The 15,136-nt window shown below is 42.0% G+C and overlaps 1 protein-coding gene across 7 annotated transcripts in view; it reads left to right on the plus strand.

Annotated features, from left to right (window-relative positions):
- Positions 1–15,136, plus strand: part of MITF (microphthalmia-associated transcription factor) — a 70,219-nt gene that overhangs the window by 31,007 nt on the left and 24,076 nt on the right. Inside the window, exons 1-2 of one of the 7 annotated variants that reach the window (XM_009329820.1) lie at positions 7,430–7,471; positions 7,785–7,907. The exons of 4 other annotated variants lie outside the window; for them this stretch is intronic. In XM_009329820.1, coding sequence (XP_009328095.1) covers positions 7,845–7,907 — 63 coding nt within the window. In that variant the 5' untranslated portion in view covers positions 7,430–7,471; positions 7,785–7,844. Of the gene's footprint in view, positions 1–7,429; positions 7,472–7,523; positions 7,543–7,598; positions 7,908–15,136 lie in introns of those variants that run through there. 2 more of the 7 variants (XM_009329821.1, XM_009329819.1) reach the window with 2 other exon arrangements.

The raw sequence follows: 15,136 nt of genomic DNA on the forward strand, positions 1-15,136 counted from the left end.
AGGAACAGGTCTTGTGCATTTAAAGCAACCAGTGTTTCAAAGAGCTGTTTTTCTGTCTTGGAGCAATGTACTCCCTGTATCTATCTATCCTCTCCATTTGAACACGGAGAGTGGCAGATCCGCTTGCCAAAAAGCATCACAGGCCATGAGTGCTGCAGACGCTGGATGTACCGCAGTGTTGGGAGCCGTCGCTGGAGCTGAGCTTGGAGTCTTCAGCAGCCGTCAGGCACCTAAGCATCTTTAAAAGGTCTCAGGGTTCATTGCAAGCTCCAGAAAATCCTAAGCGTGAGTTTCAGAGTATTTTTCCTCCCTATCTAATGCTGACATTTCTTTTTCTTCCCTAGTTACATTGAAAAGACCTTGCAGTAAACTGCTATATTAAAATATGCCAGTAGTGGTATCGAACCAGAAGTTATTCTGACCTGGAATCAAAATTAATTTATGAATTTGAGAAGAAGTTTGTATTTCAAGGGAGGTGAATCAAAGCTTGTATTTCAGGCTTCCTTCCTAAATATCACCAGGAAGTTCCTGGTTGGAACCATCAAAATTCAGTTTGTGGACTTAATGGTTGGCTATGAATTAAAACTTTCTGTTCTTTTCAGAGGAAAATATAAACAAGCAACTAATGGAAATTCTCTTTCCTTGAAAGGAACACATTTCGAAACTGAGGTGTAGAAAACAGCCTATCTGCCTATCCCAGGTCTTATAAAGGTCCTGTCAAGGACCTATAGGCAGCACACTAAACCTGGTCTTTAAGACAACTACTTCTAGCTACCTAAGGCTGTGGCTTCTCTCTGCTTGTGGTTTGTTTGTTTTGTTTTAATTCAGGCATGTGGGTTTTCTGTTTCTTCTGAGTTTGGGGAGCCCTGGCTAGAGGGGATGATATTCTCAGGAAAGACTTATTCCAGTTTACCCGTATCGGCGATCCAGAGAGCCGTTGCCCTTAACCAGCATCACTGTCCTGACAGCAGCTGACTGATAAAACTGCTTTTGGTGAGACAGCTTGTTTTTGCTGGGGGGGCAGAGCTGCTCTTAGTGCTGCTACAGCCTCATGCAAAGCAGGGCTGTTCTGTTGAAGCAATATGGTGCTCTGCTAGCATTTCAGGAACTCCTTTAAAGTTAATTCCTGCCTTGTTAAACAGTGCTTTAAAGTTAATTCTTGTCTTGTTAAACAGAAAATTCTGACAAGTGAGACGTTAAAAAAAATATGGCAATCTGTATTATCGTAACTCATTAATTAAAAAGTCTTCCTTTGAGCAGTCTAATACTATTTTACTATGCTATTTACTTGACTATTTTAAAATTCTACTTCTTGACTCCCACCAAAACTATACTCTTCTGAAATACCACTGTAGCCTGGGTCTCAAAGAAACAATTTGTTCAGGGAAGGAGTAAAATGACCTTGAATGAGTCAGCACTTGTGTGTAGCAATCGTAAGCTTTCCATCCTCTTTGCTGTCTAAAAGGAAATTAATTCTGGACCACGGGCACCATTCATTGTGCAGTAGTTAATGGGCTCCATTCACATGAAAGTTCATATATTCCTTAAGGGTTCAGCCCTGTATGGTTTGCTGTGTAAAAGGAAAAATAGTATTTAATCATGCTACTGTGGCTCTTCAAAAGAGTTTATCCTGTGCTAATGTACATTGGCTTTTTGAGGGAAGAAAAGTGGTGCCTTCTGCTCTAGAGTGCTGCTTATTCAATAAGTGGTGGCTCTATACCAAATGGCTTCTGCCTGTTCCCAGGACTTATCCTTAGAAAACCCTTCTTTCTGAAGTTGCACCTTCCCCAAGAAAATCTATTAATTCCATTTATCTGCTTTGGTTAAAGGCGGTAGGCTGTGAGAACTGAGTCAGGTCTTGATGGCTCTGTGTGATCTGAGCACACAGTGTCTAGACACTGCGCTTTGGATGTGGAGTGAGGAATGTGCTGACTGCTACGGGACCCAGGGAATAATGACAGATAACTATTAGAGGAACACAGTTAATCCAACTTTGCATTTTCTTCTCTAGTAGCTGCAATTCCAGAAAACATGCCTAAATAGCTATTGCTACCAGCTGTATATAAGCAACAGGCCACCAGATGGGGTAAGGCAGAAGCAGCTTCAGCTGTTACTCAATCAATTACTTTGTGCCCACTTTTTATTTTTTGGGTATGGTTCTGTGATACGTTGACTGTGGCAGCAAAGGTGATGATGATGTCCCTTGCAGCCCTGGTAGTTACTGTCCCCATGGTTGCACCGAGATGTGCATTTGTGGGGTCACACTAAAAAGTATGTGGGACTACTGAGGCGGTTTGAGATTTAAAAAAAAGACCTGTTTTTGGACAGGTGACTTTTTTTTAATCAGCTTAGTGGGTTTGGTTGCTTGGGTCAATGTAGCCCTGCAGACAGCTGTAGCTGCATAACTGAGGTGTAAGAGCAGCGAGCTGACGTGGTAGGGCAGAACAAGCAGCCAGACATCAGCATCGACACCTCCTCAGGCCAGCTCTGCCTTTAGTGTGGAGCAGCAATGCGATTTTGAAATAAATTCCCAGTTGCCCCCACTTATTGTATGTTAGCTTATTTTTGCCCAGTGCTGTTGACAAGTACTAATTAGATTCTTGTCAGAGGAAATTACATGAGAAGACCTCGTGTTATCCAGCCACTACTGGGAGCTCAGTCTGTGAGAGCAGACTAGAGCTGGTCTGACATCAATGGCTTGAAATCCATATAGTGTTCTGAACCGTTCCCCTATGGGGTCCCACGTCTTGCACCACGCTGCTTGAGGATGCACAGCTAGCTGTGGTGTCCTCGGGACCGGCTGCAGCTACATCTGCCATTGTCAAACCCAACTGTTTGCTATCGTGGACGTACTGACATCATCCTCCTAGCAAATGTTAAAAAACCCCAAACTTTTACTTTTTTTCCTCTGTTCAAACTTTGATTTAAAATAAACTCTGTTCATGTAATTATTTGCATTTTTGAAGTATTAAGACCTCTAAACATATTTATTCCATCCTGTAAAGTAGTGACATGCTAAAATGGGTTTATACTTGAGGTTTAAAAAAGGGTGAGGAAGGTGGGGAAGATTGAGTTAAGATCTAGTTAATCCACATCTAAACTCTAATTACATCCTTTGAACTCTAGCATCTGGTTGCCTTGAATTGTGTTATGTTCCCATACTATTTCTTGGGTAGCTAAAACTTTGTGTATATCAGTCAGTGATGAGGAGGATGTTGTAAAATACATGTCATGTTGTTTGTATATTTTCAGTGTTTAAAGGAGATGCGTGATTTTTTTACGTAAATAAATACGGCTTTAGTGGAAGATACTATGCCTATTTCCCCTTGTGAACATAATTCTGTTCTTGTAATAGCATTTGAAGGGTTACATTAGTGTGGGTCAAGTGCGGTTTAAAATAGGATTCTTCTGAGACCAAGCCTGGAGGCCTTGAATGTTCTTCTCAAAAGACGTTTTGATCTTCTGACAAAACTATTGCTTCTGAATTTCTTGGCGAATTGCATTTGCAACTAACCTTTGGAGAACTGGAATGATAACACACACTCTTTGTGTTTTGTGAATGTGCCTCTCCTGGTGAGTTGTTGGCTTGTGCTTTTTTGAAGTTCAGATGAAACTGTTGAAAAGAGTTTTCTGTAAGCTGTTTGGGAAGGTGGAATTTGTTTGGTGTCATGTAATAAAATGTGATTCCAGTCCTGCAGAAAGAGCCCTAACCCCAACCTTGGTAGGACCCCACGCAGTAAAGAATCAAGAGCTTGTAGTTCCTTGCAGGCTGGAGGTCTTGTATGTGCTCATGTGCTGAAAATGCTGCTGTGCCAGGGTATGTGTATATGCTGGAAGAGCACCACGGCAGAAGTTTAGACTATCTTTTCATATAACCTATTTTTCACAGTCTTTAAGTTTTCACGATAAGGAACATGCTTGTGCAATATCTGTTGAAGTAATGATCCCGACTGCAGTTTTTTGTTACGACTGCGATATAAACAGGGCTACTGTCAGCTAACTCATGTTTTGTCAAAAGATTTCACTGGTTCAGGTGATGGTCCTGCAAGTGCCCCATCCTCAGGCCTTATCAAGGGTCACTTATGTGGCCAAGGAGCTTCTCATTGCACAGTGTAACTAATTATTTGCCTACCATATGTGAAATAACATGAGGAGAAGGGTTTTCAACAGCTCGTCTCTGGAAGACATGGAGGGGCAGGTGTGGAGAAGGTTACAAAAATGGCCGAGCGGCTGGATGTTGTTTTTGTAAGTACAAAATAGATCGTGATGCTATGTCTCTATGTATGTAAGACCCGAGATCTTAAAAGGGCTGAAATGTTGGCATCCTTCTTTAATAAATGAGCCGATGCTAGTCCTGTTTTTTCTGAGCGCCAGACGGTAGCTACTGTCTGACTGTTGTGGGAATAAAATCATGGGGTGTAGAGGTGAGGTCATGCAACCTAATGGCTATTTGCCTTAAATACGTCTGTGTTGGCAAACTGTTAAGGCAGCGTTCATTTCGCTAAGAAATAACTAAAACACTAAGTTTCATTGTGGTTTCTGGGTTTAAAATTAGAGTGGAATAAACATACTTAATTTCTTACTGTTGTTACCTTTAATCTTTTGTGGCTACTGTGATGTCTGCTGTAGCACCTACTTTGTGAGTAAGATGTCAGGAAATAAAAGATGTAATGTTTCTTAATGGAAGTGTCAGACATTAGCACTCTGCTCCCTAGGAAGAGCCACCACCGTTCAAAAGTAACCCTGACACCGTTGTCTTTCAGTTTTGATGCTCTGTGGCATCAGTTTGGCCCCCTGGGTTAATTGTCCTCCAGAGTGGTGGCTTGCCACCCTGTAGAAGGAGTATACCCACCTTTGTGGCTTGCAAAAATCCCCCCAGAAAATCCCAATTCTGGTATTTAGCAGAATGCTTCAGATCGTAGCCAGTTGAGTTTGCATGAAGGTGACTTGGATTATCTTACATTAGAGAACATGATGATCAAGCAGTCTGAGGTACTGAAACTGTTTTATTACAACTCAGTAGGTTTTAATACGGTCATAAATAACATGACAGCTCGTTGAGCAGAAGGATAAAAATCAAGCAGTTCGGTGGTAAGCTAGCTTGCATTTCCTTCACTTAAATGAAGTCAGCGATTTATTATTATTTTAGGCTGTGTCTAATGATCATATTAGTAGTGTGAATAAAATGGATGTAATCTAGACTGCTTTATTCTTCTGCGTATTCAGACCTTCCATATTGGGGCTGACATGAGATGACATTGGCTGTAGGCAAAGTGGTGTAGAGCCCGGCAAAGTCTTTCTAATTCTTTATTAACTGTGACATGTAGAAGCTCAGGACATGTTAACAGCGTAAAACTGTTTTGAATTAACAAAATCTTCATTCTCGTGCTAACTTTTTCTCATGGCGCTGTGTATTAGTCGTAAAGCGGATAGCTTCAGAACAGGCGTGTTCCAGAACGAGTGTCCTTTGTGCTGTAGCCAGTGTGTTGCCAAGTGGTTTGTTAAAATAAATGGTCCTTTTGAAATTATTTTCACTCTTATTTTTGGATGCTTCTTTAAAAGTTTTGGTAGGAAGGCTTTTCAGTAGACGCACAGGCTAAGCTGTTCCAGCATGCACTGTGTGACACTGGTTGGGTTTCGTGTATTTGTTTTCTGTTTTCACATTTGGGTCGTGATTAGTGGCACGTTCTTGATATGTGCTTTGTAAGTGACCTTGAGAGCACTCTGCCAGCCTTGCAGTCCCCATGTAATTATGTGAACAATGAGCGTAGCAGTCTTTCACCTAGATCATTTTTAGACTAAGTATGCAACAAGTGTAGATGTCCTTCTGATGTGCAGCGTGCCTCCAAAGTAGGTTTGTTGTGTTTTTTCCCTCCTCCTTGAATATAATAATCCAAGAGTTGCATTTAAGTTTACAAATAGTTTTTATTTAAAAAAAGAGAAGGATACAACTGTTTCAGTTTGTGGCTTTTGGGTGTTTGATATATTTTGATCTAGTGCCATCTTTACATCTCTCTCATCATCTCAGTGGTTAAACATTGGAACAGGCTGCCCAGGGAAGTGGTTGAGTCACCATCCCTGGAAGTATTTAGAAGACGTGTAGATGAGGCACTTAGGGACAGGGTTTAGTGGACATGGTGGTGTTGGGTCAACGGTTGGACTCGATGATCTTAGAGGTCCTTTCCAACCTTAATGATTCTATGATTCTCTCCCTATCTTGTGTTTCAGTGCTGAATGCTGAAATTTTGTAAATAAGTACTTCAGTAGCCCACAGGCAATATGCTGAACACCAATTCTTTCTCACAAGCTAGTGTTGTGGATTTGAAAGACTTTTAAATCAAACTCACTTCTTGCTTAGCCCCAAAAGGCTAAAGATTATGTTCCTTAGCATTTGAAGCTATCTTGGCTCAAAACTGCATCTCATATGCTATAAAATTGAGCAACCTTTCACAAACCTCATGGTGACAAATGAGACCAGTGTTGAAGGTATGAGTTTTTAAAATTTATGAAAGTAAAAGGTTGGGTTTTTTCCCTTTCTGTACGTTTTATTTACAGTTTGGGCAAAATAGCCTATTTTAGCTTAAATGTCAGTGTTGCATGACACACATTAAGACAAGTCCATGCAGGGGCGAAGTAGATTTACTGCATTGAAATCTGCTTTTGGCATGGGGACTCGAAGGTTCTTGAATTTTATTTACTGAAGTCTGGACAAGCAAACGACCTGTCCCATTCTGTGTGTGGGTAAATCCGTGTCTCTAGCAAGTTGGTAATAAGGATTTTTATTTTAAAGTCAGCCTGTGCTGTCTCTCCTTCTGTTTTAAGCTTAGCTCTGGTTAGTTTTTACTCAACATCTTGTATAAAACGGATTTCTGTTTCCTCCTTTGTTAACTTTTCTATGAAATATGACATTATTTTTACCCAATCCTATTTGTGTTCTTCACTTTTGATAAATGAGCAACCCGAGCAAAACCAGGCATGGAGAAGGACCCTTCTTTTAACATGCGGAAACTGCCTCCTCAGGGCATTGCAGGACTTGAGGAAACTCATGTTCCTCCTGTTCTACAGCAAAGTGCATATTGTCTCAGGTGTGGGCTCTACAAATATCTCCAGGATCTCTAAATCGTTTGCACAGGTGAAAGTTGATGTGCTTTAAGTAATAGTCTGACCTGCCAAGGCCCTGCTGGGGAGAAGGGTCGGTATTCTGCACCTCTTCCCTGCCGTGGGAAATGCAGTAGAATGAAGTCATTCAAGACACCAGTTTTTGCAGCAGGCTTGCAGTGAACCGAAGACTTAGAAGTGAAACACACTGTCATGCAGGTCTAGCAGGGGTTACTGAGGGCTGGAACAGTGGCTGGATTAGTAACCCCTGTGAAATGTAACTGATAGTCTTGCTTAGGCTCTAAATATGTGACTGCAAGTCGAAGCTGGCACTGGCTAACGCCATGCTTGGCAACCTTAGGAGGCAGATAAGGTTGGACAAATACTTCTACCTCTCTAAAGTGACTTTTTCAAGTCGATAGTGAACTGTGTTAGAGTGGTCTGGTAAATCTTGCGTTGTTGTTGCTTGGGCTGTAGGAAGGGTGGATGATTGTGCAGGGGCTGTGAAAGGCTTTGCAAGGGGAAGCTGGGAGCAGAGATGGCTTCAGACCGTCTGTACTGCCTTTGGGTTTTTGGGCAGCTGAAATGTCTGTAGTCCTATGACTCTGCTCTCTCTTGAGTTCACATCTCTACACCAGGTCTTGCAAGAGAGCTTTTGGAAGCAACTTTATGTCTATCTTCGACAGTTCCTGTGAGGAGGAGCCATTCATGTCCTACTGTGAGCAATCTCAAACCCTCTAGTGCCGATGAAAGTGCTGCCCAGCTTCCTTATGAGAGAGGAGGATGGCAGAAGTGGACATAAATATGAGGTGCTTGAATTAAGCTTTTCACTGTGGCAGTACCATAATTCAAACTTGCCTGTCAGATGCAGTTGTGTGGCTGATATTGTTGCCTGTTAGTCATAAAATATTTACGCTCTGAAGCACCTGGGATAGGTGAAATCATAGCAAAAGATTTGTGTCTGACATTTTATGGAGTCAATTACTTGTCTGTCCTAAAATGTTGCAATGCTTTTTGGTATCCTCTCAGTAACTGTATAAAAAAACAATTTATGGCATGTGTGTTAAGAAGTAAACAGCTGAAATGCTGGTTTCCTGACAAAAAAAAGCAGGAGTTCAAAGGACTGAATCCTGTCTGAAAGCTACACTTGTGGAATGGCAGCTAGCATGCCACTAACCTGCAAATTACATCAATTCCTGTCGCCTTAAGCAAATTTGGCTAACCTCTCTTTAATTTCCTTAGATACAGTTGTCATGTGCTTCTATAGCTAAGGCACAGTTTTTAAATACTAATCCACAAAAACTTTGTTCTTTTTGTCTGCTTCATGTCTTTCCCTTGGATAAAAAGTCACATTACGCAGAGGAATTTTTGGTGATGGGCAAAACAACCCCTAGTTGTATAAACGATGTTCATTCTGTACAATGTGCCTTTTCTTTTCATAACTATTTGTGCTTGAAGATGACTGTTGGATCCACTTACACTGCAATCGTGATGCCAGATCTTAAATAACTTTCTTGTACCTGCTTTGGTTTTCAAGTTCAGAGGGTTTTTTGGATGAGTTAAGTAACCAGGGACTTTTACTGTGCTAACTGATGTCATTTCCTTGCGTTGGCTATGTACTAAGGTAAAATGCTGGAATCAACTCATCCTGCCTGTCATTCCCTGGTCAATACAAGTAACTCTTCACCTTTTTCCTGCCTTTGGGCTTTCTGGTCAGTGTTCTTCTGGCCAGTCTTCTTGGGTTATGGACTAAAAGAAAGAGGAGCAAATATGATCTAGAACAGATGGAGGGAAGGGGAGGATGTGGCAGGGGGAGTTACTGTATAGATTTATCTATTACTAAATTCACAGTGGCTCTATGGGGAATGATATATCACAACCCAATCAACTTAATTTTGATTATATTTCAAATGAGGTAGCTGTTCCATCTTGGAGGACTAGAGAGGCTTCAGAAAGCAAGAGGACTGAACTTATGCAAAGCTACTTCAGGCCCCTGACATCCTTAGAGGGCAAAAATGTGATGCTGTTGCTTAACGTTTGAATGCTGCATGTGGGAAAATGTCTTTGAGAATGAGTTAAACCATTGTCTGGCCGGTTATTTGGATTGCTCTGAGTTGGGTGGTAGGAGGGCTCTTCCTGGCATTGCAGTGAAACCCATGATCAATATTTTAATGAAATAATTGAAGGGTTTTTTATGGTCTTTAGGATTTTCAGGCTTAGTGGATCAAGCTGTGGTGAATATGACTTGCAGAATCTTGAACCTGGATTAGAAAACTTCAGGAGAATAAACCACTCTTAATGCAAGAGGCACTAATTGATTGTCATTCTCCTCAGATTTCTTCCCCCACCCCCCCGGCCCCTAGCCTGAAAGGATAGACACCTATTTATGCAGCTTTCTAGTTGTATTCAAAGTCCTAGAAAACAATTGGTTGCTGCTGCTGGTTTTTTTTTATCCTTGAAAGTGATGGGTTGAAGCAGCTTTAAAAAGCAGCTTTGAAGCCCTGGACTAGTGTGTTGAACAGCCTTTCTGCTGCAGTGGACCCGACTGAAGCCTGTAGCCCTTGCAAAACACTTCAGTGGATGTGGTTTTGTGTAGTTTTTCTTTGGGTACCATTAATTGTTAAATGACACAGAATTTTAACCTTTCTTAAAAATCCCATGACATTTAGCTGTCTAAGCAACAAAAAGTTCTATTGAACCGAGAAAACTGACCAAAAAGTATTTTATTTGTAATTATAAACTGTAAGTCCTAAGGCAATTTACTTGAAACAAATGCTCTTTTTAATTTAACAAAAAAAAAGTGGGGGCGGGGGGAAAAGTCTTCCTCCCGCTTGGTTAGCTGTCCTCTGTAAACCTCTCGCATGTCCCTGTGCCCAAGCCTATCTCTGCTTAAATGAAGCATTAAGTGGTTTGGCTTTACTTTCACAGAAAGTTTCAGTGGTGTATTTGGTGAGAAGAATCTCCTTCTGTGTGGTTTGGGGAAAGGGAATATGCTCCTTCCCAGCTCGGGAAGCGGGGCAGCCCAGAGCTGCTGGCATCGTGATGGCCTTTTGTCACTTGTGTTGCACCAACGGAGGATTTGGGGCATCTTCAGCTTTCTATGCACAGGCATGAGGTCTCCACCGCTTAACTCCATGTCCTGGTTCTCAGCCATTTGCTTCTTGCTAGGAAACGGGTGTTGTGTCCTGTAAGCTCAAATGGGAGGAGGAAAGCAGGGGAAGCTGTTTTGGCTGCAGAAATGGCTCCCGTCTGAGCAGCTAGACCTGAGCATGGCAGAGGGTGAGCATGGCGCTGGCTCTGGGCAGGACCTGTGGTGAATCCCCAGTGCGGGGATGGCCCGGGGCTCTGGAGTGGTGGTGACCTTTGCCAGAGGGGGTGAGAGAGATGGGGGTGTGATATCTGCCATGAAAAAGGGTGGAGATGAAAAGTGGGGAAGACCAAGAGGCAGCGAAGGAAGGCCGGGGGGGTGAGGAGACCTGTGCAGGCAGGGTTCCCTGGGGTGGGACATGATCGCTGTCCTCGGGGTGGACAAGTCCTGCTCCGACATCTGGGTTTCAAGTGTGGCTAGTTCAGGGCTGGCTTTGTTCTCCTCAAATTCATTTAAGGTTTTGTTCCTGATTGGTTTTTCTACTTGGCCTGGTTGCCTTTTCTTCACTTCATGCAAATGTTGTGGGAACATGAGTAAACCAGTAGTAGTCTGGATATCTGCAAAAGTTTTGGTGATGAAATTGCATGTTAAATTGTTCAATAGTTACAGGAAAGACCACAAGTGAGTAAAACAACTATTAAGTGTTTCAGAATTTTATAAATTCGGTATTTTGTGGAGGGTTTGGTTTTGGTTTTTTTTTGGGGGGGGTGTGTGTTTCATTTTTGTTTTTTTTGGGGGGGTGTGTTTTGGTATTTTTTGGTTTTATAATGCAGCACCTAAGGCTGTTCATACAAAACTATTCTGTGATCACACTGAAATAGATAATTTTTTTCTTATTTCTCCCTGGATGGTAAGAGAAGTTTGAAAGCAGTGGTACTTGGAGATGTGACAAGTAACACATTATGATTTTTAAGTAGTAATTGAGATGGCAAAATCAATAAGCAGTGTTCCACCTTGAAGAAATACTCTTAACACAAGATATGCTGTGTTTGTGCTTGCTTCCTGCAGTTACCCGTTTCAGACAAATCGAACCCATGCATGGAGAAATTCATAAGTATATAAATAACACAGGACAACTAAGTTAGTCTACTGACCTTCATCCAGGAGTACTGGTGGGTCAAAGCTTGATCCTACAGCAATTAATCAACTTTTGACTACGGTTAGACTCAATCTTAAAGGTCTTTTCCAACCTAAATGATTCTATGAACTTGAAATTTTCCTAGAGGATGATTGGTAGTAAAGCCACAGCTAATTACTGATTTTTATTCTGGTATAAGTTCCCCGTTATTTTAATCATTAGCCATTTAGTTTCTGGATTGCACTGCACAAAACACATTGGCCAAGCCAATAGGCTTCCCTGCCCTGTGCCTGCCCAAGAGTGAACTCTCCTGTATGCCTCTAAAAAGGGATTTGGTCCGTGCATACCCACTGGGAGTGGGGGTGCATTGCTCTGTTGCCGCACAGCACTGTTCCAAGTTCTTGCCATCATTAGCAAGTTATTAGTAAATTAAGTCTGAGTGATTCCCAGCAAGACTTGACAGGAGGAGCAAGGATCAGAAGTATTGTTTCAGTTGCTTGTGTTGGCGTCATACAGAGGAACTATTTGAGCCATATGCTGTGTACTTAAGCACGCAGCTGTGCTTTGTGTTTAAATTCCTGAGCCCCCGATCACCTTAACGGGAAACATTTTTAGTTTTTCAAATTGAAGGAAGTGTGTGGGTCTACTCAGGAGTCCTGTCACTGATGTGTAATATCATACAAGGATTTTGAGGAATGTAGTCTGAAGTACACCTAAAATTCCCACTGATACGGTGTGTATGCTTAAAGCTAGTGAAAGTCATTGATTGTTTGCTTGATTGATTCCAGACCCAAGGGCTGGGAAAAGTCTACTCTATGTATATGGGTTATTACTGTTGCTTCTGTAATGTGGAAGAAAATAGGCAGGAACTGTTTTTCCCCTAATCAGATACTTGAACTGGATATATGCACTGGAATTAACAGTCAGATGTCAAGATTAGTGAAGGTATGAGAAAGCCTTTCCCCTGCTTCTCCAGGATACTCCAAAGAGCAGGGCATGCGTGCTGAGTAATCAGCGTGTCTCCATCCACAATTTTTCCAGCCCAGCTCAGCCTTGTAGGGCCTAAGCTGGGTTACATATGGGTGCACTCAAACTGTTTTCTTCACACTGCTTTTCTCAGTGCTTCAGCTCAAGAAGCAGCTTACTAGCTCAGTGTCAGCATGGCATGAATGGATGGAGCTTAAATCGCTGTCCCATGAGACTCGTAGTGCAGGAGTACCTGATGCAGTAACAGTTCTAACTGCGCATGGAGCCAGCCCGTGGAGATTAGTGGAGATGCTGCTGAGCTGGCATTGGAGGCTGTTCTAGCATGAAACCAGTTCTGGGCCGCTACTTCTGAGGCAGTGTTATTCTATATTACCCATGTAAGCAGAACCTTGATAACCAAGCAAATTGAAAATGTACCTGAATACAAATTGAAAGTACAGCCTTCTTCCAGGTGTTTCTTTGCTGAATCAAGGCTGTAGGCTGCCACTTGGCCATCCTTGATCTGTAGTTCCTTGCAGCCAAATTCTTCTGTTACCATGGTGTGATAAATTTAGCTGGTTTTGCCATCTTGTCTTAAATAATTTCCAAAGTTCTGCAGATGATACTTCCATTACTTCTTGCTTGCCAATACCAAAATGCCCAAAACCCAATGTTCTACTCAGTTTAGTAATGTTACAGCAAAGGTTGGGTTGAGATTCCTGGAGATGGATGGTTGGAGATCCAGAGGATTCACTTTCAAGTTGTTCCATTTTTCTCGCACGTCCCCATTCAGATGCTTTTCTTGGGGATTGTATCCAAACCAATAAATTGTCATCTTGCACTTTGTCTCATGAATAGTTCTTGTTGTTCTTCCAAATTCTTCACCCCAAAGGCAAGAAGGGGCTGAGGACCAAAATTAGATCTTAATTCAGTCAAAGCTTTTATTCATGGTTTCAAATTCAGGGTAGTGGAATTTTGTTTTAGGGTTTGTTTTACAGCTCTTTGCTTGTGAGATATTTTGTCAAAAAGTAAGACTGCTTTATGGCTTATCTACAGGCTGACCATGACTGGTACATCTTGGGACATTTGCCCAAGTAGGCACATCTGGGCTGTCTTTGATGTAGAGACTGCAGAAAAGGATGCTCTAGGCCAAAGACAGAGTTAGTCTCAACAGAAAGCACTGAGTTCGTAAAGGTAGTCCCCACCAGATTTCAGAGATGGAGCTCATAAGGCAGCTCGAGATGGCATTAAGTGACACAACAAAGTACCAAACTGAAGTTTCTCAGATGCCTTCTGTGTAGCCTGTCAGGCCTCACGCTTGGCCAGAGCAAGGGTACTTGAAACTGGTACATCTGTCCAACACGGAACGTGTGTGAAGCTGTTTCCATCCTGTGGGATCTCCTGTCCTTGTTGCACTGCCATGCAGGGTGGGAATAGTTAGGTCACATTCTCCTCCATTTGGAGAATAATTGTATATTCTTGTATTCAAATGTGAAAGTATGTTTGACCAGCTCTGGATTAAAAGGAAATGTTCAGTCTCCGAATCTCTCCTTTGCATCATTTCGGAGCAATTTAATGACAGAAAAGGCAGTTCTCTCTGTTCTTTGGTTCACTGCTGGACTTGTGTGAGAAGGTGACACATCCTTGGAGAACTGTGCGTACCTAGTGTATAATGACTACAGTTTTTCTGGTAGGTTTTTTCTGTAAAAGCAATAGAGCATCTTCTCCGCTGCTGCTGATTTGAAGCCCAGACACCTGACAGTAAATGAATTTTCTCAGAGTCACTTGTTGCCCATGTGTTGCAAGAGTTGACTCTACATGAAAATGTGGTCTACTGGATAACTCTGTTCAGAATACTTCCAGAAGGATATACCTTTTTCTGTGAGCCAGAGTGACTGTGTGGTGTGTCAGGAATTAAACTGACTAGATTATAATTTGCCTTTGCAGTTATGCTGCACACAAATATGCAGTAATGTTTATCTAGCTGCTACGTTCACTGTAAGGGTGGGCAGAAGACAAAAGATTCTCCCCCCTAGCCAAAAAAGGGGGGGGACGGGACAGGGACGGAGGACGACACGGACCAAAAAGCAGACAGTAGCTTCTGAACTACAGCTGAAATCTGTTGCCCTGTAGTGAAGAGGACGCACTTCTCAGCAAGATTAAAATTCTCAGAGAATAGTTACATTTATGTATTAAGTAGAAATCTGCAAGTTAAAAGTCTGAGAAAGAATGCAGCTCCTTTATTTAAGTTTCACAACTTTTTTTTTCTCTTGCCTTCCCTGGCATACAGAGGGCAGCACAGCCCATTTAAAAAAAAAAAAGGGGGGGGGGGGGGGGAATAATTGTGGAGTAGCAAAAATAACACAAACTAATCTAACGTAGGATAATACAACAGAATCTTGGGGAAAGTATGTTCTTGTGAAATAAGTATGTGTTTTGCCGACAAAAATCCTATGTCAGTTAGGCAGCGTGTGTTTCAAAATTTGACATGTAGTGGAGTCAGTTCAGTGTATTAGCATGTCTTATAAATAATATAATATTTGATGCACAGTTGAGATGTGGATCTTAGAATCTTGCTGGTCCCTCTCCTGGGAGCGTGGAGGGTGGGTAGGAGGTGGGTGCAGAGAGGAGAGGCTTTGTTCATTCCCATCGCCCTGGCAGGGTTGAGGGAGAACGGCCGTGGTATCTAATGCCTGTGGAGGAAAAGAAATGTGCAAATTCTGTCAGACAAGTAGGGTTTGTTTTTAAAAGAACGTATTCAAAGATAAGTGCTATGAAAATTAGTTGTTTACTGGTAACTTTATCTACTTGGAAGATGAAAATTTAAGTGAAAAATAGACTTATTT

The sequence above is a fragment of the Pygoscelis adeliae genome, unplaced genomic scaffold, assembly GCF_000699105.1.
Source record: "Pygoscelis adeliae isolate BGI_AS28 unplaced genomic scaffold, ASM69910v1 Scaffold67, whole genome shotgun sequence".
Classification (NCBI taxonomy): Eukaryota; Metazoa; Chordata; class Aves; order Sphenisciformes; family Spheniscidae; genus Pygoscelis; species Pygoscelis adeliae.